Source organism: Chrysemys picta, chromosome 14 (genome assembly GCF_011386835.1).
Source record: "Chrysemys picta bellii isolate R12L10 chromosome 14, ASM1138683v2, whole genome shotgun sequence".
Classification (NCBI taxonomy): Eukaryota; Metazoa; Chordata; order Testudines; family Emydidae; genus Chrysemys; species Chrysemys picta.
In genome coordinates, this window is record NC_088804.1 from 30,368,480 (window position 1) to 30,395,442 (window position 26,963).

The 26,963-nt window shown below is 41.7% G+C and overlaps 1 protein-coding gene across 1 annotated transcript in view; it reads left to right on the top strand.

Moving 5' to 3' along the window:
- CDH8 (cadherin 8) overlaps nucleotides 1-26,963 on the top strand; it is a 200,962-nt gene that overhangs the window by 58,123 nt on the left and 115,876 nt on the right. The window contains exon 3 of the mRNA XM_005300574.4: nucleotides 17,259-17,553. Coding sequence (XP_005300631.1) covers nucleotides 17,259-17,553 — 295 coding nt within the window. The remainder of the gene's footprint in view (nucleotides 1-17,258; nucleotides 17,554-26,963) is intronic.

Here is a 26,963-nt window from a genome sequence, read left to right on the forward strand (position 1 = left end):
AGGGGTGAGATTAAGACTTGCTGAGCAAAGAGACTGGGCCTGGGATGAGAATACAGAATAGTAGAGGCCAGGACTTGATAGGTGAGGCAAATAGGACTGGAATGAGGAGCCAGGAGTGGAGAAGAAACAGGATTGGGACAGGAACGGGTTGGAGAGGGGTCAAAAGGGACCGTGCTTGGGAAGAATGGGCAGAAAAGTCTGCTCACTAAAGCTGTTGAAAAAATATCATGTGATCAGGTAACTAGAGACTGTATCATAATGCATATGCACAATGAGGCTAAGTTAAGGTTGCACAAACACCCTTAATTCTAGCATTTCCTAATTTCTGAGTACTTGTCTTTGCAACCATAATAATGTGCTTTGGATGTAGTTTATATGTGTATATATGAAATAAATATAGAGAATTTGGGCCTGGTCCAGTGTCCACCGAAGTCCAGAGAGAGTCCCACTGAGTTCAGATCCCAGAATCTCTGGGCTGCAAAGGAAATAGTTCATCTTTCCTTTTACAAATATAAATTTATTTCAGAAACAAAACACATCTCTTGTCCATAAATTTGAGTCATGTTGAATCAGTAGGTGATATTTCTAGAAGTTCGTCAGTTTCTGATTAGCTACTACTACAAGTGTTTGTTCTGGATTTACTGTAATTGTGGGAAAAGCAGTGCAATGCTGTGAAAAAGTAGCTTCACCCTAATCAGAGATAGTGAAATAAGCTCATCTAGGCAGGGACTTTTTATATGTATGAATATCATCCAGCATTATGGAGCCCTGATGTCAACTGTGACCTCCAGGTGCTTCCATAATGCAAATACTAATAAGATGAATACTGATCCTACAGTGGTCACACCAGCTGTCCAAAACCATTTGGAGGGTCTCGTAATCTTTGTTGAGGTATTTTCAGATTATATTAGGAACACGCAAATAATATAATATTAAGATTTGAACATTACTTAGATTTGGGTAGCCTGATGTTTGGATCATATTCAGAGCCCCCAATTTAAAATAATCAATTATCCCTCCTTCTCCCCTTTGCAAGACTTCTCCCTCTCTCCTATGCCCTCCCATATCCCTTTCTGACAGGTTCCCAGTACTCCGTCTCCTAGACAGCCCCCAACACAATCAGTTGATGTCATCTGGAGGAAGGGGCTGTAACACTCCAATCTCTTCTGTCTGACTGTTTCTTTCCCTTCAGTGCTCCTTTTGGACACAGTAGAAAGCTTTGTTAATATTCACTGACATGGGCAGCCAAATAAAACATCCCTGAGTGGCCCAGGTGTTGGCCAGTTATGAGAAGCTGACTAAATCCAAGTATCATCATGGGCTCGTAAGAATTCAAGATTCCCCCTTCTGACTCTATAATGACAATTATAATGTTAGTGGCCCTATGTGGCATTGCATGGACTTCACACCTACACCCCTGAAAGACCCTGGAGTGGAATAGCAACTTGGCTGTCATTTCACACAAGAATACACCTCCAGCCAAGCTTTAAGGAGAACTGTGGTTGAGGAAAGGGTAATACGCTTTGGTAGTGATCTCTATGAGTTTTTATAGTTTGGATAAACATCCAGACTAAACCTTATTAGGTAACTACCCTCCCCAGATTTATATGGAGCATGACTCTCTTGAAGCTGGTTTATATCATGCTTTTATAGTTTGGCCATTCCAATAGTTTGTAATTTGCTGTTATACGTAGAATGGCTGAATCCGTACTAGGGTTTGTATCTTTCTTAACATTATTCCCTGGTTTTCATAGGCCAGAACACTTTAGTATAAATGAGAATCAAGCCCATAGTCCGTATCTTAAAAATCAGCAACTCATATGGATACACTATTGGGAAACAGGCTAGCTTATGGCTCATACCATATATAGAGAATAATGAGTATCATTATGCCATCAGTTTCAATATTCACTCAAATGCTGGCTACAGGATCCAATATTGCTTCCTGTGGAACCGCCATGTACATACGTGTATACATTCATTCTCATCTGACCAGGTCAGCACATATGTGCCCATGCGTATTTGTGTGTCGGCATAGAATCCTATAAATGTAGGGCTGGAAGGGACCTCAAGAAGTCATCTAGTCCATTCCTCCATGTTGAGGCAGGATTAAGTGTACCTCAACCCTCCCTCACCGGTGTTTGTATGTCTGCACATATAATATAGGGGTGTGTGTATGTGGTTGTTTGTGTTCTCCTATCCTTCCCCAGGACAATATTGTCAAAGACAGCAGCCGTAATACTATCATGACAAATTTCAAATGCATGAAATTGCAAAATCATTCTGTATTATGCTAGACATCAATGTTACAAGTTGATCTGCAAGAGATTTTCAGGAATGCATAAGGCTGTGGAAATTCATGGAAAATTATTTCTGGAAAACTTGAAAGCCATGCAAATGAACTGGTAAAGATTTTCATCTTAACTTGCACAAAAACATATTAACTGGTTTCAACCAACACTTTCTCTAATGGATTATCATTGTACAGCTATCTATCATGGTGTTTTTCTAACTGAGAGAGAATGGAAAAATTAAGTATGCCCTCACACATGGCTACTTGGCAGTGAAATGTGAGGCTCTTAATGTTGTATAACTGTAAATACAACAATATTCCGTTAGGATTAATGCTTGGTTCAGGACCTACACAGGAATTTGTCATATGTCTGTTTTTGTCCTACTTTATCTAACTTTAAAATTCTACACTAGCTGTTTAAAATTTCATTTTACTATGTCCAGGCATGTGGGTCACAGGTTAGGGTAAGTCTGCTTTAAAATAGTGATATTATACCAGCATAATTATATTATAATCAATATTTAAATCCTCTTCACAATGCATATTTTAGTCCTCTTCCTCCTACTGATAAAGCAGTCACCTTCCCAACGGCTTTCGATTTTGGCTGGCTGCATAGCTGATGTTTACATTTTTAAATTCAGGATGTGTTTGACAGCCAATTGCTGGAAGAGAGCTTTCTATTCAGACTGTCAGTTTTGCACATTCTGTGGCCTTAAACAGAGCACTCACCTCCCAGATGTTCAAACACTGAAATGTGACCTTATGTCTGAACAATTGTTACTTTCACACAATTGTACTTTTCCATTTGCAGGTTAATTTTGTAATATTAGGAAATAACAAAACACATTCTACCTGTATGGAAATTCTGATACTAAGAAGGAAGACACATTGATATATTATCTCTGGCAAACTACCAGTCATGGTGTGCAGAAGTCAGTGTGGTGAAAGCAGCTAAAAGCATAGCATTTTGGCAATGGGTTCAGCAGGATAATGCAGAACTGTAAAATCATGACAACTTAAATATGCTTAAGTAAATAGAAACATTCTGTCACCTTTGACCTAACTGGCCTATTGTGTTTTTCTGTCTTTGCTGATCTAGGCTACAGCTTGTCTGGTTTGACAGATTTAGTAAGCACCCTTCAAATTACTGCTGTGGGTACACAGTGATTAACTTTATATTCTATTCTGCAATCCTAAGAGTGTGTATTATTAGATATTACTATGACGTTCACTTGAGAAAATCATTTGAAAAACACAAAAAGGTCTTAGTGTTCAAGTCAGAGATTCTCTCTTCCTGAGTATATAGAGTAGCAAGTTATAATAAGACTTTTAGAAGAGGAAAATAAAAATACAGCTCAAAAATAAGAAACTAAAAAAAGGGGCACATTGGATGGGACTGTCCAAACTCCTCCTAGAGCGGTGCATAGGGGCATTCCTGTACACATTGACCTTTGTTTCTCCTAAATGGAGAGCGCTAAGAGGTCTCTGCGACACTCCAAATCTTATCCTCTGGATGTCATAGGATGTGTTCCAGAAGTCTGGGTCTCAGTCTGGGTCCAGGTTCATAGTAGGAAAGAGAGACAACAGCTGGCCAGGTTGGGGATGGGAGTAGGCAAGTAAAGGTTGGGGCTCCAACCCTTAGTTTAGCTGAAATAAATAAATACAACCAATATGAGGCTGTACTATCTTTTCTGCTCTCTGTCCCCAGGAGTTCTGGGGACAGCTGTAACCTGGGTTCCATAGCTGCCATGGAAATGTGCGGTTAGGGTCTGTGTCAGGAGCCAGAGGTGGTGAAGCCAAATACCCCTGGCAGAGGAGGTCTTCTCTGCTAGGTGCAGGACTGGTGATGCCAAATCCTCACCCTCCCAGAAGCCCCCTTCAAAAGGGGAATCCTAGGGTAAGTTGGGAATGGTCTTGTAATGACAGTGTGTCTGGTCAGTGTGTCCCATGACCTGGCTATTCTCTGGCTGATACAGAGTAGCCAGGAGCAAATTAGGGAACCACTTGATGCCCTAACCATCAGCGGGGACTGAAGCAGCCCTTGGCAGGCCCAGTAACGTGTGTGTGTGTGTGTGTGTGTGTGATGATAGTATGAGGGGTTCAAGCATGGCACAGGAATTAATTCAGCCCTATGCGATTTGCCCAAGGCCATAGAGCCAGTCAATGTTACTTGGCTCCCAGTCCTTGCTCTATTTTTAGCCCACAGGTCACTCTGATACCTCATAAGGAGATAGCGAGAGGTAAATGGTAAAAAGATGTTTGTGCACAGTTGAGGCATGAATCTAAACACACACTGAATTAGCAAATCAAATGAAATAAAAAAGCAATGGCAAAGAATAAATTGAAACAAAAAAGAAGGCATCCAGAATCAAAGATGTTGTAATTGACAGTGTAGGAAATGGAGGCAGACAAAACCAATGATTACACTATTGGATGAAAGTATTAGGGGTATTATTGCTTTACTTCTCTTTGAATATGGTTATGAAACTGCAGCTGAACAGGAAAGTCCATTGACAAATACTTTAGTTACATGATCCTAATATCTTAAGCGAAACCATAAATACCCCATGGGCATTTTCCTTCTCCTGTTAAAATAGTTGGAAGGACTGATGTTAACTTCAGTGAGAACAAGGCTGTGCCCCATGTTTGTCATTACTCTCTATGGTAATGCAGAATATTTGGTTTTCCTCCCCCTACTATGCCGATATAATTCCCATTACTATTAAAGGGACCAGCACATCCATGAAGAAAATAATAGATTCTATTGAATTGAAATTACAATCACTTTATTAATTCCACATTGTGTACAAATGAATTGCAGCCTGTCTTATGGACTTTAATGCTGAATGATCCTTTATACCTTGGGTCGTTGATGAGCACACACATCATCTTGTGTCACAACTCACCAAAAATACAAAGCAAATTTTTTCTTACCACCTAATTGTTTTCATATATCTAGCAAAACCAGAAGACACACAGGAAGAATAGACAGATAACTAGGAAAAGGATCACAGCAGGAGAAAGGTGTTACAATGATTGGAAGCAGTGATGTATATAAATGAATGCAGAAGCCACTGAAATCTTTCAGTATGTTTTACAGAACGAGCTAGAGCACCTTAGAACCCATAGGGACTTGTGAAAAAGTCCAGAAAGAAACTATCTCTGGGTTCGTTAAATGTGATCTGCCTCTGAAATGAAGGATTCCCCTTCAGGATTTCCATACCAGGCACAGAAAAGGGGGAAAGAAAGAGCATTAGGATAATATGTAAAGTTTCAGAGAAGTGAATGGAATCAATGATTTACCAGTGATCCCTTTACGAAATATACTTAGAAATTCTAAAATTGAGAGCAGCATGTGGTGCTTTCTCGGAAGAATGATGCAAGGCTTTAAAATGAAGTTTAAAATGCAGATTGTGTAATTTCCTTTGAAAGAAGTGATGGGTAATTCCTTTGTAATTATACATGGATGAATTAATTATTCTCTAATGAACTCAAATAAAACTTCATTTCATGGTGCAGTCTTTTCTTTTCTTAATTAAAAATATCCAAGAGCATATTTCTAATAGGCTGTGATTTTTCTCTTTTGGATTATTGCTGCAGTTATGCTTGTTTCACCTCTAATATGTTGACATTGGGTTGGCAGAGCCTCTGTTTAGACAATCCAGCTCATTACAAGCTGGATTATGTCTCATCCAGTACCTGGGCACCAGGGTCAGAGATGGCTCTAAGGGCCCAATCCTACTTTTGCTGAAGTCAATGGAAAGATTCCCATTGACTTCAGTAGAGCTGGGTCAGACCCTAAGAGCATTATTTCCTTCTCCCCCCATTCTGTACAGCCGCACAGCTTGCAGTCACAATGTGGTTAGGGAGCACAGTTGCTGCTCCAGGCTAGTGCTCCCAAGAGCGTATAGCCTCTAAGGCAGGGAGGATACTCTTGAGAGAAGAGTCATGGCCACATCCATCCTCACACTGGGCAGATGAGGTGACTGAAAGCAAAAGGGAGTACATTTTACCATCTGCCAAAAGCACAGTGGCTCTCCCACTGGATCACAGAACTGAAGCTAGAGACTCAAGAACTATTATGGTTGATTTCTCCCTTGGTTGTGCTGCAGTAGGTTACCACACGTCTAGTTCAAAAACCACAAACACACAAAGGATTTATAAAATTATACAGATTTAGCCAAGAAGTTGAACTCCTATAGGCTATGACCATTTAATATGAATTGAATAATCAGCATTCCAGTGTATTACCTTTTTTTATTGTACAGTGGTACTTTTAAATCTTCAAAATAGAAAAGTCCTTAGAGCAAGTATTTGTCTCTGCAATTTCTCTGCTGCATTGATGGTAATTGTGTGTTTGTAAGGTATGTATGTGGAAGACTATAAATATATGCTATATATCTGACTAAATGTGTTGGCAACACTCTTTTGTATGTGTTCATTAATTGATGAATAATAAAGTTAGTATTGTGGCAGTACAATGCATGATATTAATAATATTGAAGTCACTGATCACCAGCTGTATTATACCAATGAATATTAGTTATTGTGGGATTCAGAGTTCATTGTTGGGTGAAATTTGTCTTGATGTGGAGAAGTACTGTAAGGCCCTCTGTGCTACTTAAGACCTGTGTTAAGGCCATATGGGGGTTTCAGAGTATTAACACAAGACATCTGTATCACCATTGGGACCAGAGGTATGCTATGGGGAGGATGCAAGGACAATCGAATGGCAATTAGCGCATGAATATGTTGGATAGAGGAACTGTGTGGTTGCTACTTCAAGGGAAGGAGATGTTTGCATTTACAACTCTACAGCCTGGCCACGAGTTGAGAGCAATTTCACTGCTCTGGGACTTCTCTGTCAGAAAGTCTAATTGGGTCTCATGCAAGGGAAGTAAAGGCCACCATTTCTGTATGTTCCTCTTAATTCTGGGATCATGTCTAGTACTGGAATCTAGGTGGTAAATATTAATGTTTCCTTTGTTAAATATATGTTTTTGTTACAATTCTCAATACCACTCTGAAAACTAGGAGGCCAGGTTCCAGGCACAAATGTAATGGATAAAGGTACAGGTGTGGAAAGCAGTTTCATATTTCTAACATTTGTGAAGACTTTTCAGCAGAAACTCAGATTCGTTTATCCTCTTGATTATGCCTCTCTATCAATTCACCTAGACCTTATATAATTATGAGTGTAATGATCTTGAACCTTCACATGAATGCAGCCTGCTGAAGCTTGACAATTGCTTTTTATTATCATTCACATCTCGTACAACAGAGGGAATGTTAGTTGGGAAAAATAATATGCTCTCTGACTTTGAACATCACTTAATTTTGTGCTTTGAAGCTATAAGGTGATGATGTCAGTTAGATCCTAAATCAAAACAATATAATGATTTAGAAACATTGGTACCTATGTAGGTCATTTATTATAATGTTTCCATATTCAAGCACTTTAATATCTCAGAAAGCTGTTTTGACCTTTGACTTTGGATACTCACCATAAAGGATGAATAAATGTAACATTTATTATTTGCTTTATATTAAAGGGCTTGGAACATATGACTGTCAGTGACCAGATTGGAGCAAGAGTCTGGTCTACCTATTAGAGCTGGATCCAGGCTGGGGTAGGCATGGGAGCAAAGCCAAGGGTCAGAGTCAGGAGTCAGAATCCAAAGCCCTAAAGCCAAGGGTTAACTGGAGTTGCAGTCAGAAGGAGAAGAGGATCTAAGCCAGGAATCAGAAGTCAGGAGGAAGCTGGGGGCTAGAACAGGTACAGTCTGAGGCTGGAGCAGGAGCTGGTACAGGCTGGGGCTGAAGCAAGGCTACAGAGGGCAGAGGCAGGGATAGTATAAAGCACAGCTGCAGACTAGGACTATACTAAGCAGCTGCTGGACTGCTGGTGCTATTGAGTTTAAGTACCAGCCAGCCTGCTGACTCCTGCAACCAATCAGGTGCCACAGTCTATCAGACAACTTATATCTAAAGCTGTGTTCACTGGGTTGCCAGGAGACTGGCTCTGCTGCAGGCTGGTGCCTGACACTATTGTTTTTGGCCCAGATTAATCTTTGGGGGGGGAAAGTTAAATGTATTTTCCATTGATCCTAATCAATTGCAGCTTAAAGGTTATAAAATGCTTCTGGGCACTCCTACCTCTTTTAGGCACGTTTCCAATGTGCTAATATTAACCATGAGCTGTATTTAGTCCAAATATCAATGTCTCACTAGTTTGTGATTAAAGAACTTCTGCCAATCTTCCATGGCTCTATATTTCGTTGCCTTCACCTTGTCCTGTTAGTCAGAGTCAGTGATTCCTGTTCTTTGGCCTGGTCTACACTAGGAGGTTATGTCGAATTTAGCAGCGTTAAATCGAATTAACCCTGCACCCGTCCACACAACGAAGCTATTTAGTTCAACATAGAGGTCTCTTAAATTCGATTTCTGTACTCCTCTCCAACGAAGGGAGTAGCGCTAAATTCGACATGGCCATGTCGAATTAGGCTAGGTGTGGCTAGAATTCGACGCTAATAGCTCCGGGAGCTATCCCACAGTGCACCACTCTGTTGATGCTCTGGACAGCAGTCCGAGCTCAGATGCTCTGACCAGCCACACAGGAAAAGCCCCAGGAAAATTTGAATTCCTTTTCCTGTCTGGGCAGTTTGAATCTCATTTCCTGTTTGGACATCGTGGCGAGCTCAGCAGCACTGGCAACGATGCAGAGCTCTCCAGCAGAGAGAGATGCAATCTCAGAATAGAAAAAGGGCTCCAGCATGGACTGATCGGGAAGTCTTGGATCTGATCGCTGTGTGGGGCGATGAGTCCATGCTTTCGGAGCTGCGCTCCAAGAAACGGAATGCGAAGATCTACGAGAAGATCTCCAAAGCCATGACAGAGAGAGGATACAGCCGGGATGCAACGCAGTGCCGCGTGAAAATCAAGGAGCTGAGACAAGGGTACCAGAAGACCAGAGCGGCAAACGGACACTCCAGATCCCAGCCCCAGACATGCCGTTTCTACGAGGCACTGCATTCCATTCTAGGTGCGGCCGCCACCACTACCCCACCACTGTCCGTGGACTCTGACGATGGGGTATTGTCGATGGCCGCTTCCTCGGAGCTGTTAGCAGACGGGGAAGATGAGGAAGGAGATGAGGAGGACGAGGCAGTCGACAGCGCTTACAACGCTGATTTCCCTGACAGCCAGGATCTCTTCATCACCCTCACAGAGATCCCCTACCAACCCTCCCCACGCATTAACCCGGACCCTGAATCAGGGGAAGGATCAGTCGGTAAGTGTGTTAAACATGTAAACATTTATTTTGAACAGAACAGGAACATTAACAGTGGGTTTTTCATGATTGGTTTGCCCTAGGCACTTAACGTTTTAGTCTTTGGCTGTGCAACTACTGCAAAAGAATCTAACAATGTCCAGTTTATCATGATTACTTTGCCCTAGGCGCTCTACTTTGTAGTCCTTGCCAGTGCAGCTACTGGAAAATAAGGTCTATATGTCCGGGGATAGAGCTGAAATCCTCATGGGACATCTCCACGAAGCTGTCCTGGAGGTAATTGGAAAGCCTTTGCATGAGGTTCCTGGGGAGAGCGGCCTTATTGTGTCCTCCGTGGTAGGAAACTTTTCCGCGCCAGGCTATCATCAAGTACTCTGGGATCATTGCCTTGCAGAGCATGGCGGCATACGGCCCTGGTTTTTGCTGGCTTTCACGCAGCATGTGGTCTTTCTCTGTTTCAGAAATCCTCATCAGAGTGATGTCGCTCATGGTGACCTGCTTTGAATTAGGGGAATGTTAGTATTGGGACTGCTTGCCTGCTCCTTTACATAACTGTAACCGGCGGTTTACAGCCACGCGGTGGAGACGGGAGAGGGGCAGCATACAGGGATCTTTACCGGGGACAGCCGCAAGGGGGTGCGACAGGGGCAGAGTTCATGCTTGCCGGATTGCCGGCAGCAGGAACTGGCCAATGCTAGGAGCATTGCTTTGAAAGTGACAGGAGGGCACTTCTATAATTTAAGTTTTTTAAGCAGCCAAAAGTCTACAGCTTACCATGTCAGCCTGCTACCCGAATTCCGCTGTCCTGCCCCGCTTGTCTGATCTCCACTGCAAGACCCCAGGCACTGAATGCGAAGGCCGAAAATTCGACCTTGTAATGAGTGCGCATGTGATAGGTTCTGTGCATGGTCTTGTTCACAGAGAAAGACTATGTTCATTGTTCACAAAAATTTATCTTTGTGAGGAATTCACTCCCTTTTTCCCATCCCACAGCTGCGACTGTCTCTCGACCTACCCCGGCATCCCCTCCCAGAGGCTGGCACAGATTAGGCGGAGAAAGAAAAGGACACGGGACGACATGTTCTCGGAACTTATGGGCTGCTCCTGAGCTGAGGTGGCCCAGCAGACCCAGTGAAGGGAGAACATGTCGCAATACCAGCATGCACACAGCGAACGGGAGGAGAGGAGGAGAGGTGGCGGCAGGAAGACCAGCAGGAGACTCAAACGCTGCTTGGACTAATGAGGGAGCAAACGAACACGCTCCGGCGCCTTGTGGATGTTCTGCAGGACCGGAGGCAGGAGGACAGAGCCCCGCTGCAGTCTATCTCTAACCGCCCTCCCCCGCCACAAAGTCCCATACCCCCCTCACCCAAAGTCCCAAGAAGATGGGGCGGCAGGGGCCGTGAAAACTGTCACTCCACCCCTGCAGACCGCTCAAGTACCAGATGGCTCTCATTCCCAAAGTTTTGATAAGTCCTTTCCTTCACTCCAAAAACACCTTACCCAAGCACCCGTCCCAGTGTCATCCCCTAGCTGTGTAGTTGCTAATAAAAAATATGTTTCTGTTAATTACTGTTTCCGTCAGGTTCTTTTAGAGGAGAGTGTGTTGAAGGAGGGGAGGGGGTTGGTAACTGGAGAGGACAGTCACCTTTACCAGGGTACAGACACGGGGGCAGGTTCAGCAGAAGGTCACACACACATTGCAGTCACTAGGCACCCTGGTCAGTCTGGGAGGTGGTTTTCAAGTTCTGTGTGTGTGTGTGGGGGGGGTGACTTTGTGGTGGGGGAGGGCGGTTAGAGATCTTTTGCAGCGGTCCTTAGCCTGGATCACAGAGCCATGCAGCAGGAGATCTGTAACCATCCTCCCCCGCCACAAAGTCACATAGCCCCCCCACACAGAGTCCCGAAAAGTAATAAAGAAAACGGTGTTAATGAACAAAGTTTTGTTTATTTTATTTTTAAAGGTGTGTTGGAAGGGGGGAAGGTGGTTGGAAACTGGAGAGGATAGTCAACATTAACTGGGTAAAGAAACGGGGGCAGATTCAGCTTCTCTTTAAAAAAAAAATGGAGATATCCTATCTCCTAGAACTGGAAGGGACCTTGAAAGGTCATCAAGTCCAGCCCCCTGCCTTCACTAGCAGGACCAAGTACTGATTTTGCCCCAGATTCCTAAGTGGCCCCCTCAAGGATTGATCTCACAACCCTGGGTTTAGCAGGCCAATGCTCAAACCACTGAGCTATCCCTCCCCCCTAAACAAATGTAATAGTCACAGGTTACTCTGCTCACTGAGGAACCTAGCTTTCAAAGCCTCCCGGATGCACAGCGGGTCCCGCTGGGCTCTTCTAATCGCACGGCTGTCTGGCTGGGCGTAATCAGCAGCCAGGCTATTCGCCTCAACCTCCCACCCCGCCATAAAGGTCTCCCCCTTGCTCTCACAGAGATTGTGGAGCACACAGCAAGCTGCAATAACAATGGGGATATTGGTTTTGCTGAGATCAGAGCGAGTCAGTAAGCTTCTCCATCTCCCCTTGAGACGTCCAAAAGCACACTCCACCACCATTCTGCACTTGCTCAGCCGGTAGTTGAAGAGTTCTTTTTCAGTGTCCAGGGTGCCTGTATAGGGCTTCATGAGCCAGGGCATTAGCGGGTAGGCTGGGTCCCCGAGGATCACTATAGGCATCTCCACATCCCCAACAGTTATTTTGTGGTCCGGGAAGTAAATACCTTCCTGCAGCTGTCTAAACAGACCAGAGTTCCTGAAAACATGAGCATCATGAACCTTGCCCGGCCATCCGACGTTGATGTTGGTAAAATGTCCCCTATGGTCCACCAGTGCTTGCAGCACCATTGAAAAGTAGCCCTTTCTGTTAATGTACTCGCTGGCCTGGTGGTCCAGTCCCAGGATAGGGATGTGAGTTCCATCTATAGCCCCACCGCAGTTTGGGAATCCCATCGCGGTGAAGCCATCTATGATGACCTGCATGTTTCCCAGGGTCACTACCTTTGACAGCAGTAGCTCAATGATTGCGTTGGCTACTTGCATCACAGCAACCCCCATGGTAGATTTGCCCACGCCAAAGTGGGTCGCGACTGACCGGTAGCTGTGTGGCGTTGCAAGCTTCCAGAGGGCTATGGCCACTCACTTCTGGACAGTCAGGGCTGCTCACATCCGGGTGTCCTTGCACTTCAGGGCAGGGGACAGCAACTCACAAAGTTCCAGGAAAGTTCCCTTCCACATCCGAAAGTTTCGCAACCACTGTGATTCATCCCAGACCTGCAGCACTATGCAGTCCCACCAGTCTGTGCTTGTTTCCCAGGCCCAGAATCCCCGTTCCACAGCATCAACATGACCCATTGACACCACGATGTTCACGGCGCGGGGTCCCATGCTTTGTGAGAGGTCTGTGCCCCTCTCAGACTTAATGTCCTCACCGTGCTGCCATAGCCTCCTCCCCCGATTTCTCAGCATCTGCCTCTGGAAAAGGTGGATGATAAGGTACGAGGTGTTGACAACGGCCATAACCGCAGCGATGGTCACAGCATGCTCCATGCTCGCAGTGCTGTGGTGTCCGCACTGTCACTCACCAGAAAAGTGCGCGAACTGATTTCTCGCCGGCGCTTTCAGGGAGGGAGGGTGGGAGTGACGGTTGGATGACAACAGTTACCCAAAACCACCGTTGACACATTTTTTGCCCCAGCAGGCATTGGGGGCTCAATCCAGAATTCCAATGGGCAGCGGGGACTGCGGGAACTGTGGGATAGCTGCCCACAGTGCACCGCTTCCAATGTCGACGCTTGCCCTGTTAGCGTGGACTCACAAAGTCGAATTACTGTCCTTAGTGTGGATACACATGCTCGACTTTGTAATATCGGTTCCACAAATTCGATTTAAGTAAAATCAAACTACTCTCGTAGTGTAGACATACCCTTTATGTCCAAGCATTCCCGGTGACACTGATCTTCATGGACTCCTTCAGCATCTCTTACAACCATTTTCTGAGTCATCCTAGCTGTATTTGCCTTGTGATAGCTCTTGTAATCTCTGGCCAAGAAATCCTATGTCTCATCTCACATGACCCAACCATCTCAGTCCATGCTCTGTTGGCTTTTTCATGATGGGGGCTACTTATATCTTGGCTTGTATCATTTCTCTGTTGGCTGTCAGCTCTCATCTCACACAGCATTCACCTGAGCATTCTCAGTCAGCAGTCTGAAGTAGTTATTCTTCTCTCTTCTTCATTGGGTAGCATTCCAATCCTTACATTATGGATGGCCTAATCATGGTTTTATACACTTTAATTAACATATTCTTATTGCAGAGAATTCCCACCAACTCCCTACATTTGCACCAAGCGCTCTTCATGAGACTCCTAATGTTCACATCCACATGCCTATCATCATTACGGAACTGAGGTATTTGAATTGTTGCACAGAGGTTAACTCTATATGACCTAGTTTTACTGGTTTCTCATTGTCCCTCTCAATGAAGCATTGCATGTATTTCATTTTTTGTTGGCTAATCCATAAACTATTTTCTTCTCATGCACTCCTCCATCATTCTAGATCCCTTTCCAGTTTGTATTTATCTTTGCAACACAATCTAATATCATAAGCACAATGCATACTGCATGAATCCTCTTTCCTAATCCCCTGAATGAAAGTATCCCTTGCAATCACAAATAGGAATGGACTTACGACTGATTTTGGATATAGACCCACCCTCACTGTGAATGGATCACTGTAGCTGCAGCTGCTTCTCAGTGGTGTTTTACTGCCCTCCTACATGTCCATGATAGCCTGAACATATGTCTCTGGTAGATTGCGTGGCCATAGACCACCATATCAATTCTCTAGAAACTCTGTTATAAGCCTTCTCGCAGTGTACACAAAATGCTATTCATTATGATTCTCCCTGTAATTCTATTGTTTACCCTCTTGCCATAAACCCGAATTGACTGTCATTTATTTGATGCTTTAGTCATTTACAACTTCTTTTCCTGATAATTCTTTCCAACCATTTAATTGTATAACTCATTAACCTTATGAGTCTGTAATTCCTCTTCCCATACATTTCACACTTGAAGATAGATACCAGCATGGTCTTCTGCTGCTCATTTTGGGGGACTAAATGGTTGAAGTTTATCATCATCATGCCCCCTCAAGGCCTAATGCTTTAAATGCCACAATTGGTACACTGTATGGTCCCATTGCCTTCCCATGTTTCATCTTCTTTAGCACAGACTCAGTATCTACCTTGGTGACAGGTCTTGTGAGGTTATTGATGGCACATACTTCTCTCAATGGTTAGTTACTCTTAACTAAGCAGTTTCTCAAAAAAATCGCTGCCATCCCCTGGGTTAATAGCAGGGTGGAGAATCAGACTATTCACAGCATCTGAAGTTTCGATATGAGCCTCTTTCTACTTTAAAAAAAAATCTAATAATTTTTAAGGGCTTACCATACTAAGACATAAATCATCAATGCATGGTAGATTGCCCATCAAAACACAGGGATGAAATCCTGGCACATTTGACATCACTGCGGATTTTGCTATTGAGATCAACATAGTTGTTTGTTGTGTTTATTAAAACCGTGACTACAGGCTAATCAGGAACAAGCCTCTGTTGTGCTAGGCACTGTACAAATACAGAATAGTAGACTGTTCCCTGTCTGAAAGAGTTTACACTCTTAAGAAGACAGACAAAGATAAGGGAAAGAGAGAGAACCTACAAACAGAGTGTTGGTTTGTGAACATCATGCTAGTTTTGTAGTTTTTGTTTGGTTTAGGTGGGGTTTTGATTGGAGGAGGACAGGGCAACAGAGAAGATGGAAGGGAGGAAGAAAGAAGGGATGAAGGGTGGGTGGAGATAGATTGAGTTAATGGAGCCAGGATTTCACCCAGAAGATCTTCATGGGACAACTAAGTTATTTGGAAGTCAAATAACAGATGCCAGCTCCAACTCCTCCCAAGATTCAAACTGATTGTCCAAAATTCAAACTACTGTATAAATCTTAAATCCAACTCCAGAAGACCAAACTTGACTGCGGTTATCTGCTGTGCTTATTGCAACATCTAGAGATGATGCTAGACAAGGTGCTCCAACATTGTTATGTAAACTGTCTCATCATTACTGGAGCCCAAGTACCTATAATTAATGGAGATATCCCATCTCCTAGAACTGGAAGGGACCTTGAAAGGTCATTAAGTCCAGCCCCCTGCCTTCACTAGCAGGACCATATACTGATTTTGCCCCAGATTCCCCAAGTGGCCCCCTCAAGGATTAAACTCACAACCCTGGGTTTAGCAGGCCAATGCTCAAACCACTGAGCTATCCCTCCCCCCAAAGCAAGAGTATGGGCTAACTTAACAACATTTGATCCAAACTTGAAAAAATATCTATGAAAGAACGTGTCTGCAAGATCATTTAGGTGCATCAATTACAGGATAGGATGACAGCAAATACTGTAAGAATTTTTTCCATCTCATTTTATCCTCTAATGAAGACCATTGTGAAAGCAAAATCAGTTAGGTGATTGTTCCTGGTTACCAGGTTATACAAACCTCTATCAAAACATCTTTTGTGAAGATGATGTGCAAGATATTTAATGCAAATGATACTCTTTTAAAATTATATTTTATACAATTTCTCTTACTAAATGTTTTCAAAAAATGTTAAATATGTACATAAACTAAAGTAATCTTCCAGTGGGCTTAATATCACTATAAATGAATTATAATAATATATTCATTCATTTCAATATATATTGACATTAATAAACTTGGTATAATAAAAAGCACATCTTACACTTGAAGATTAATTGATTATTTGATTTCACCTGGCATTTTAGGGTTGATCCAGAGCCCACCCCAGTGGGATTTGGTTCAAGCACTTAGCTGAAAAGTATACGAGAAGAGCTGCTTGAATTTGGATTTTTTTCTATATTATTTCAGGGTTTTTTAATCTTATCTTCTCATTTTGTTGAAGCACTAAATACAATTTAAAAATCAGTTTTCTGATGGGAAGAAATTGTGAAGAAAAGTGTGCCCAAGGAAAATAATCGTTCTCCATTTTTCTGGTAGCTTGCTTTCACAAAACACTCTTTCATGAATAACCCTTTGGGAATAAGGATTTAAGAGTCTTTTTAGTTCAGTTCAACAACTGAGTTAAAATGCAGTTGTAAGATTTTGGGTAATGCTGTCAATTAAAAACATTAACTCAGATGAAACTTGCCAAATGTGTTTAAGTCATTTTTAAACACCCATCACTTTCTGAAAATAAGCTGAAAGGAAGTAATGCATGAAAATAAGTAGCTAGATTTAAAAATATATTATTGCTTATCCTTCATTTGCTCTTTGATCTAATTGGTTAAGGACATTTAGTGTTTGTTCATTTTGGCTCATAATAGATCTGAAGACATTTACATTTAGAAATAGGGATTTAAATATATAAAACAGCTGCTTTTTAAATAGAAAGTCTAATTATGCCTATGATTACATTCAATTTTGATTAGTATGCATACAAGTCCTTACTCTCCTTGCATATTCAAGCTGAGATATGGATCGCTGGAGCTAAGATTAAAGTACAAAAGAATAACTCGAGAAATGCATGGCTAGACCAATGTGAAAAGTAAATGCTGGGTTTTATCACTAAAATGCTTATTTGTCATTTTAGCTACACACAGACTTGGACCCTGGAAGCAGCAAAATCAAGTATATCCTGTCAGGAGATGGAGCTGGGACAATCTTTGTGATCAATGACAAGACTGGAGATATTCATGCTATGAAAAGACTTGACCGTGAGGAAAAGGCAGAGTACACGCTAACAGCGCAAGCAGTCGATGGGGATACAAACAAACCTCTGGAACCGCCTTCAGAATTCATTATTAAGGTTCAAGACATCAATGACAATGCACCAGAGTTTCTTGATGGCCCATATCATGCCACTGTTCCAGAAATGTCCATTGTGGGTATGTACACCTAAACATATAAAGAGCTTTGAAAAGTCAGCCTTTAAAATAGCCCAGAACACCAATGATGGAAAAATATTTATTTCATTTCTATTTCATTTTTTTAAATCCCTTCTTGACCAAAGTGCTCAACTGCAGTACAATAGGTTGAGACCCTCAGTAATAAGAAAATGACTATCAGTTATATTCAATTGGCATTCTTTGCACAATAATACTTCTGTGGCCCAAATTTATAGTCTGTTTCTGATGCTGTGGAGTGTTGTTATTGAGGAGGATTTAACGAGATTTGTTCCAACATGCCACTCTAATCCTATTGATATTTTGTTGTTTAATTATCTGTTTGTGTGTATTTGTACACAGATGTAGCACTACAATATGTGGACACATACTCATTTATTTTCCTCCACGTATAACTATAATCAGCCAAAAACATGAAAATGAAAGATGTTATGTCTGGAAACTGATGGTCGGCTTAACCACTTAGGCATATGATCTGAAAATGAGGGCATTAGAATGGGCAAAGAGAGAAAGCTGGGAAGAAGAAGAAGAAGATGAAGGGAGTGAATGTGGCTGAAGGAAAGGAAAATAAGAAAATATATGCAAAATGTACTTGTTAATAGATTGTATTGGTAATGTGTTCATTTCTTCATATGTTTTTTTGTGTGTGTCTTGGATGGGCATATGTTTGTTTCATTGTGCAATTCTGGTGCACATTTTATTTTATATATCTATATCTGCAGCTGTCTAGACATATACCTATACATATAGGTAGAAAGATACAGACACCTAGGAATATATTGAAATTCAGTATGTAGTATCTTACTCTCAGAGGAGGCCCATTGAAACCAATGTGATTAATTGCAGAGCACTCAGTGTGAGTGAGGACATCAGAATCGGGCCATAGAAAGTAAAGAATGATTTCTAAGGTTTACCAATGTTAAACTGAAAGTAATGTGGTTTTCAGCAATTCTTGTACTCTATGGCTGTCAAGGCAAGATATACATAGACGCTCACTTGAAGGCATGCCAAGCCTCTTTACAAACATAATAGTGCCCTGTCAAAGAGTTTGGAAACAGCATTCTGTTCTATTGCAGTGAAACATACATACACACAGACAATATATGGGGCTAGAACTGTCATCTTCCTGCAATTCAGTACAATGAGTTGTATGAGGACCTTTTCAAATCTAACTGTAGCAGACCCAGTAGCACTAGCATAGTTACGGTAGGGTTTGTCAATTATAATTCTTCTCCAGATTTGATGTCTTGGTTGCTTTGAATCACTTCTACTGGAATTGGTATATACATTTTCAGCCTGAATGTCAATGCCTTTACCAAAACACATGTTTAATATGCTAAGCTGTTTTAATTGTATAGTAGCTCAAACATAATGTGGACCTGGTTTCAGATGATATTTTTGCCAAGATCTAGGCAAGAAAATGGCTTAATTAAATTAAAAGGGGGAGGGGGCAAGAAAGAAATTGTAGGCTAATCCTTATATGAACTGGACTGACTGGGCATTCCGAAGGAAAAACTAGAAGGGAAATACAAAGATGTGTGCTAAGAGAAAATGCTTTCTGAGCATTAATTCTATTATTAAGAATAATTTATATAGCCCAAAATGGTATGCAGCACTTTAGAAACATAGATTAAGACATCACATGATTCCTGCTTAAGGATGCTTCAATCTAAGTAAGACAAGGCAAATCATAGACAGGGCACTGAGTAGCAGATCAGGTGGAGGAAAACATAGGGGTTACTGATGAGAAGGAGCAGGCTTTGTTGAAAGAGATGATCTTTAATGAGGCAACTGAGGAGGAAAGAGATGGTGGATAAGAGCAGAGGAAGGGAAGAAACTGAGAATGAGAAAGGCAATGAAGGAGCAGTAAAGTGAAAGGATGGGAAAAGCATATGGAATGAGTATGGGATTAGATACAAATGAAACTAGTGATATGGAAAGGACATATCATTAATGGCAAGAGAAAAGAGCATGTGGTGAGAATGACAGGAGTGGTAAATGAAATCAGCAGTGAGTTTTGGACAGACTTGAGGAGGGAAAGGTGAGAGGCAAGAAATCTGGACAGTAGAAGTCTACAGTAATCAAAGCAAAAGGTGGCCAGGATATGGACAAGAGTTTTAGCAGATGGGATAATGAAAAAAGGATGTTTTGGGGGGATGTTAAAGAAGATGTGATAGGACTTTGCAAAAGATTATATATGGGGGGTATAGGAGATGAGACAAACATTGGTATCAAGAATGTTAACCTTGGAGACATGAAGGAGAAGAGAGTTATCAATGAAGATAGAGTAGGGATGGTACAGTGTCTTATTCCCCATGTGTGCTAGAAGCACAGGGAAGCACAATTGCTCCTGAAATTCCCATTGAGGTGGGTCAGCTCTGCCCCTGAACCTACCAGGCCTGTGCCTCTTCTGTCTGGTACAGGGGTCGGCAACATTCGGCACACGGCTTGCCAGGGTAAGCACCCTGGTGGGCCGGGCCAGTTTATTTACCTGCTGACGTGGCAGGTTCAGCCGATCGCGGCCCCTACTCGCCGCGGTTCGCCATCCCGGGCCAATGGGGGCGGCGGGAAGCACATCTCTCGGCCCGCGCCGCTTCTCGCCGCCCCCATTGGCCCGGGACGGTGAACCACAGCGAGTGGGGGCCGCAATCGGACGAACCTGCCGTTCAGCAGGTAAATAAACTGGCCTGGCCCGCTAGGGTGCTTACCCTGGCGAGCCACGTGTCGAATGTTGCCGACCCCTGGTTTGGTACAACATGGCCCATAAACATTTTATTTTCAAATGCTATAGTTAATATTCAAACCCTTAATAAGAAAAACAACAACCAAGGTGAAAACAAGTCATAAGTCATCTCAAAAGAAGAATTACAGTATGATTTTTGCACTCCAATGTTATTGAATGAAGCAGACAGGAGGACAGCGTATGTGTCTAAATATCCCTACACCTTATATTTTTTCTTTATGTAGCATTCCATCTGATGTACTTTATTTTCAACCTATTACTCCAAAAAAGCACCAACAGCAAATACAAACGCTAATTCTGAGCTGCCACTCCTGGACACAGAGCATGTATCTCACTGAACTATGTGTATGATGAATAACTATAAAATCAATGCAGCATATGCAGTTCTTCCTGTTAACCTGTAATATGAGTAAAAGTCAAGGCTGACATTTTGAAGGCGAGAATATTGCTGTTTTACCAATTTTACTGTGAGTTCTTTGGCTATTCTCCCTCCTTCTAACCAACTAGAAGCTATATCAATGGCTATATTAAATATAAATTATTTTAACTTTTTTTAGGTATTGTCATGTTTATTTTAAAGTCAGTTTCCGTCATCTATCAATATGTAGGGGAAAGATTGACTTCTTCTGCCAGAGTTAGAGGGTTTTTTTTTTCTGTGCTCTCAGTATTTTGCTTCCGTTATCCACTTCATTCCCCTTTTAAGAGAACTCCACCCACCAATGCTTTTCTATTTCAACTGTGTGATACTTTCCACTAACACAGTCTTCATTAAGGCAGGGTTTTCTTAGGGTGCCCAGATAGTAAGTGTGGAAAACTTGGGACTGGTGTGTGTGAGACTGGAGAGGAACTCATATGGTATGTGTAGTGCTTATGCAATGAAAATACTATACAAGTCATTTCATTTCTGGATAGCTGGAAAACGTAATATACAAGATATAAATGAATACACATTAATTTCTCTAGCATTCCAAAACTAACACATCCCTCTTTCATTGAGATTCTGACATAGTGTAGCTTTTCAAACATAATATATGCAGCTGATATAGCCTATACTGTTGCATGTTATAATTTCTTGTTTGACAGCAATGTGGTGGGCACTGTACAAAACAGTGTCCCAAGGTGCTAACTGTATGAATAAGTACGTGGATAGTACAGTTGACATGCACTCTTGTATATGTATATCTACAACATGGATACTATATCATGTTTTTGGGGAAGCTGTAGCTTTTCAGGTGCAAACCCTCTCTAGACAGCATGTACTCCACATGTATACATGCATTTACATATGTAATCAGTATGAACATACGCCACATGTTGTATATGACTGTTGCTGGAAAATCCTGATTCCCTGCAAAGACTGTTTGCAGGATCTTCCTCCAGCAAATGGTGCCAAGGCAATCTCTATTCCAGCGTTATTTCTTGCAGGAATGATGCTGACTTTTTAGCCGTCTTGACTGCATACTCTTGCATCCGCACGAACACACACTGAATGGTGTGCACAGTCACAGTATTCAGGGATAATTTGAAATCATTCTCTTTTTTCTGAGGAAGGAGTGGGCTTCATGCTCCAGAAAAAGCCCTGAGGAGCACACACAATTCACCCTTACCTCAACCCTCAGTTTCCTTCCTTTCAGCTCTGTCACAATAATCATTCTTCTAGTCCATCTCAGTCCCCCTCCCTCTTTGGTGAGACTGAATGTTCTGTACAGTTTTAATACTGCTCTGATCTCCTGAGGAGCCCAGGGTTGAGAAGGAGGGAGGAAGTCAAATCTGAATGCCTGTCTCCTGTGTAGCAGCATATGTTAGCAGGGCTGCTCACAGAAGTGCACTTGGGAAGTAGGAAATAACTTGCTTTCGAAGGCATTTAAGCTGCAATCTGTACAAATATGTTTAAGCATCATGAGACCTAAAGGGACACATTTTGGAAGAGGACCAGGTGAGAACCCCCTAGAAAGAGATCCAGATAAGTATGGGGAAGAAAGGTGGAGTACCCAGTGGTTCACTTGTTTTTAAACTTGTTCCTGAACTTGCATCCTTTGTGTAACAGCCAATAATGATGTCATAATATACAGATGAGTGAGCCAGCTTAAAAAAAACATTAGAAGAACCAGGTCAAACTGAACTGATCCCATAGTGTATCTTTGAAAATGCCTGGATAAGTCTCCCTTCTGTGCTTCCTTCTCCTCAACTGTTCACAGATTCCTTACTTTTGGTTAGGTTGCTGCAGGTCTGATAATGTGCCCTGTTATGGATGTGGTCTTCAAATGTTGTCAGTTCTGTGGTGGTATTCAGGGAAGGAACAGCGAGGTAGACTCCATAGTTCTGTTTTGAGCAAAGGGTGCTTAGAGGTCTATGGTTCTGCTAGTGGTCAGCAGCAGAGGTTCAGGAGACTAGAAAGATGCATTGAATAGAATGACAGATGTGCTGGTGCAGGGAAGAAGGTGAGACAGAAGAAAGAGGAAGATTGGAAAAGTGAATATTCACAATTTTTGACTAATTTCAGACAAACATCCAAATGTTTCATGGATTATCTGACCTAAACCTCCAACTATTCGAAAGTTCCCCATCACTTGTCAAAATAAAACACAGTACATGGTGTGATGCAGCATGGCAGTGCACTAAAAATAAATTGCACCTGCAATGCGTCAAAAAATTGAGTGGGTGAATTATTTTAGAATAATTCAACTTCTCTTTATTATGATGTTTCTAAACATCAAAGATTTCGTTCTTGGAAAAGAAATTGGATTTTCAGGTTAGTATTTGCTATTATTGCAGTTTTAATCTGAATATATCTGCATTCTATGGGCCAAAATCTGGCCCCAGTTGCACTACTGTATATCAGGAGTAATTCCAATTAATTTGGCCATCTGTTATTTCACATATACAAAACAGACATATTTCACATAAACACACATATAAAAAGTGTGTTTCCCTTTCTCCCAAAGGTATTAATTCTACTCCAGTTACATATTGTTTGCCAAAAGGGACAAAATCTGCTGTATGTCATCAACATCCCAAGTCTGGTATAAATAATGATGGAGTAACTTGGTAAATTGTAAAGTTGTGATAAAAACCCAAGATGTAATATTATCAAGTCCCACCACACTCTCTTGCTCTTCGCTCCCCTCTCCCCCCGTATATATTGATTTTTAAGACACTGTGCATGACTGTTAAATCAATGATAGTCTGTCACAAAAATGTTGACTAAAAGGACTGTATTACTAGGGTCAACTACAAATTAGCCCAAAGGGTAAACTCCAAGGTAGTGCAAAAGATCAGGGGGAAAAAAAATAGCAGATGTTGTAAAATATGGCTACAATGTAACAGCTGTTAGAAAATGTATATCATCACTTTCTCTTGTTCCACTACTTGTTCATCTTGTGCATAATCAACTTCTTGAACTCTGGCACCGAGGAGCCATTTAAATAAGGGATTTTTTTTTCAGACATGGAAATTATATGTATCTTTCATGTACATTGTGAATGACCTCAATGGAGCTTATGAGAATGAAAGGTAGATAGGCAATAATAAGCGTGAGAGAATCAGTTAGGATACAGAAGGGGAAAAAAACACATTCTTGACCAAAATTTTAACTTTTATTAAGGTTTTTTTTTTGTTTTTTTTGTTTTTTGGTTTTTTTTGCAGGGGGAGGAGGGAGGTAACTATTGATCACCTCTTTTTTTTTAAACTTTGTAATTTTTTTTTCACCTTTGGTTTTGCATCTTGGTTTCAATCAGCATCCGAATTGGCAATTTAAAAAAAATTGTTTGCTAAATGGCTGAAGTATGCTTGGCATTGTGTATATAGAAAGTCGTGTCACTGTTTCCAAGGAGGTTATTATCTGAGGGAGTAGTCCTACCAACATTTTGACTAGAGAATATACAGCAAACTACTGCAAGTAGTCCCACTAACTTCAAAGAGAGCTGCTGCAATCAAGGGCATGCCTCAAAGTAGCTAACGCTGCTGGTATTTGCAGTATCATGCCCTTAGGCCTGGTCTACACTAGGAAATTAGGTCAGTATAACTATGTCATTCAGGAGTGTGAAAAATCCACACCCCTGAGCAATGCAATTAAACTGACCTAAACTCCAGTGTAAACAGCATTAGGTCAAGGGAAGAATTCTCCTGTCGACCAAGCTACCACCTCTCAAAGAGGTGGATTACCTATGCTGAAAAGAGTGCCCCATCCATGTAGGTAGTGTCTTCGCTGAAGTGCTAAAGCTGCACTGCCAAGTCTAGACAAGCCCTTAGTCTTGATCTCAGTCAATGCGAAAACTCTCACTGATATAAATGGGTGCAGAATTGAGCCCTAAATTAACTATGCAAAGAACTGGGTGAATGATTTATAATGATTTATTAGGGAAAAGTTGCCTCTCTTCCTGTCTGCGTATGGTCTGCAGTCTCTCGGATGTATTTGTCCTTCGAGGAGGGTACACTGTGCAAACTGCCTACACACTAGAATAAGGGGTCAGAGCAGAGCCACACTACACTTGCAGGAGTTGGAGGAGAAATTGCCTCCCAGAGTTCCTTGGAATGCTGCTGCTACATCTTCCCATTGGGTGCTGCCTACTTCTCCCTGCATACTGGTCCTTCCCCGCAGGCTGGGGGAGGGGCTCAGCCACACACTCTTTGAGGCAATATGCACTTCTGCACAGAGACTGCATTGTTGGCAGGGCTGCTTGTGTTCTTTCCTGATTCTGTGCCCCTATGTACAGGCCTATCAGAATCTGTGCCCAGAATAATTTCTGCAGAGATTCTTGTCTCTAGATCAATCACAGGCAGTTTGTTGCCAGTATTCTGCATTTGAAGTTGAGCTGTGTGTGTTAGTTGTTTTTGCATGCCTAGGTCACATGATATTGTTTTTATTCTGGACTGTGTGAACATAACTTTTCAGGTATCTCTACTTTGCAGTTGCAGGTGTGGTTGCAGGACATGTAAACATACGTGAGTTAGCTTTAATCTAGCTAGCACAAATACCAATGTCAGTGAAACTGCAGCAACACAGACTTCAGTGCAGACTAGTCACCTAAGCAACCTTGTACATGTCCCTGGCAAGCTTGTACAGCCCATGCGGCGACAGCTTCGCTGCTGTTGGTACTCATTTTAGCTAGATTAAAGCTAGCTCGGTTTTGTCGACATCTGCTGCAATCACTCCTCTGATTGCAGCGTAGACATATCCTTAATTCACATTTCTGGTACAAATACCTGTGTTTAGCAATTCTAAGTTCACTCTTCACAAAGTTTTTTCAACATTTTTCCAAATGTCAAATTTTGACCGAAAGGCGGTCAAAATTTGTGACCGAAATGTTTGCAAAAATTCCATCTAATTTTTCAAACACCTCTGCTTGTGGCACTAGGCACTGATGCATGGCCAGAGCTTATTTGGAGAAGACACAGATGAGAGGTAGTAAGTCAATCTACATTACTGCCCAAATATTGAGACACTGATAAGCACCACACGACAAGAGACCTGACTATATTTTGTGTTTTCAAATTTTGGAAAGTTTTGACAAATTCTAGTCACGAGGCACCACATCCAAAGTTTGTCTTGTATCAGAAAAATAATCTCATTGTGTGATAATATTCTCACAGAAGCTTATATTAATGTAATTTAATTCTACCTGCTACTTTTTTTAACTCATTGGTGATAGACCTCAGAACTTCCTCCTCCCCAAACTTTGTGGAAGACCAGCCTTTAATTCAGAAGTAGATACACATTTTACAACTCAGGTCATTCTGTAATTGACACATTTGAAATTTGGAGAAGTCAGATTCAGACTCAATTCAGAATCCAATCTTTGTGCCTCAGTCCAAGTTTATTTTAATATTATTATTTTCTTTAGGAATCGGTACCTCTGCCTTTGTTTAACTGCTGAATCTGCAACACTTCATGTTTCTCTGTGAATACACATGAGCTGTTGCCTGTGGAGCTGATGTCAATGCTACTTTCTCATGAATCAGCCTGTAGAGGACTGCTGGCTGGATGATTTGACGGTACCCTTTCCCTGGAGGCCAATGGTCTCTGCTGCCATATGTTTGCTCTCTGCTGGCCTGAGGGAGCAAGAGTTCTGAATCTGCTCCTGCAACCTGGCTCATATTTGCTGGCGTTATCAGCCTTTGTAAAAGACACACACACACACGCACGCACGGGCACATGCACATGCACACACAAAGAAAACACCAAATTGAAACTGCAAGGTTGTAGAAAATCTCTTATTTTTATAATGTAAAATTATAAATCGGTGAATTCCTTGTGCACTCAGCAAGGACTTTTTTACTATTGTTTATACATGTAAGTGTGTGTGTGTATATCTAATAAATAAATAAATTTCTACACTGCACCTACGTGAAGCTTCCTTTGTAAGTCAACAAACAATACAGTAATTTTTCTCTTCATGGAAGTATAACTGTGTAGTGATTGTCCAATTTTACTTTCTTTGCCTGGGGACCTTGCAATTTCTATGCCTTAGTAGTTCTATATAAAATAGGCAATTCACCTTGTTTTGTACGAGTGCTGATGAAATAGTCAATTGATTAGACAAATGCCATCTTTTAGAAAGTCCTGAACAATAGAGCAAATGTTTTCTTCCTCCCTCACAAATATTATTAATGTTCTATAATAACAGCTATATCTAAAAGGGAAAAAAAA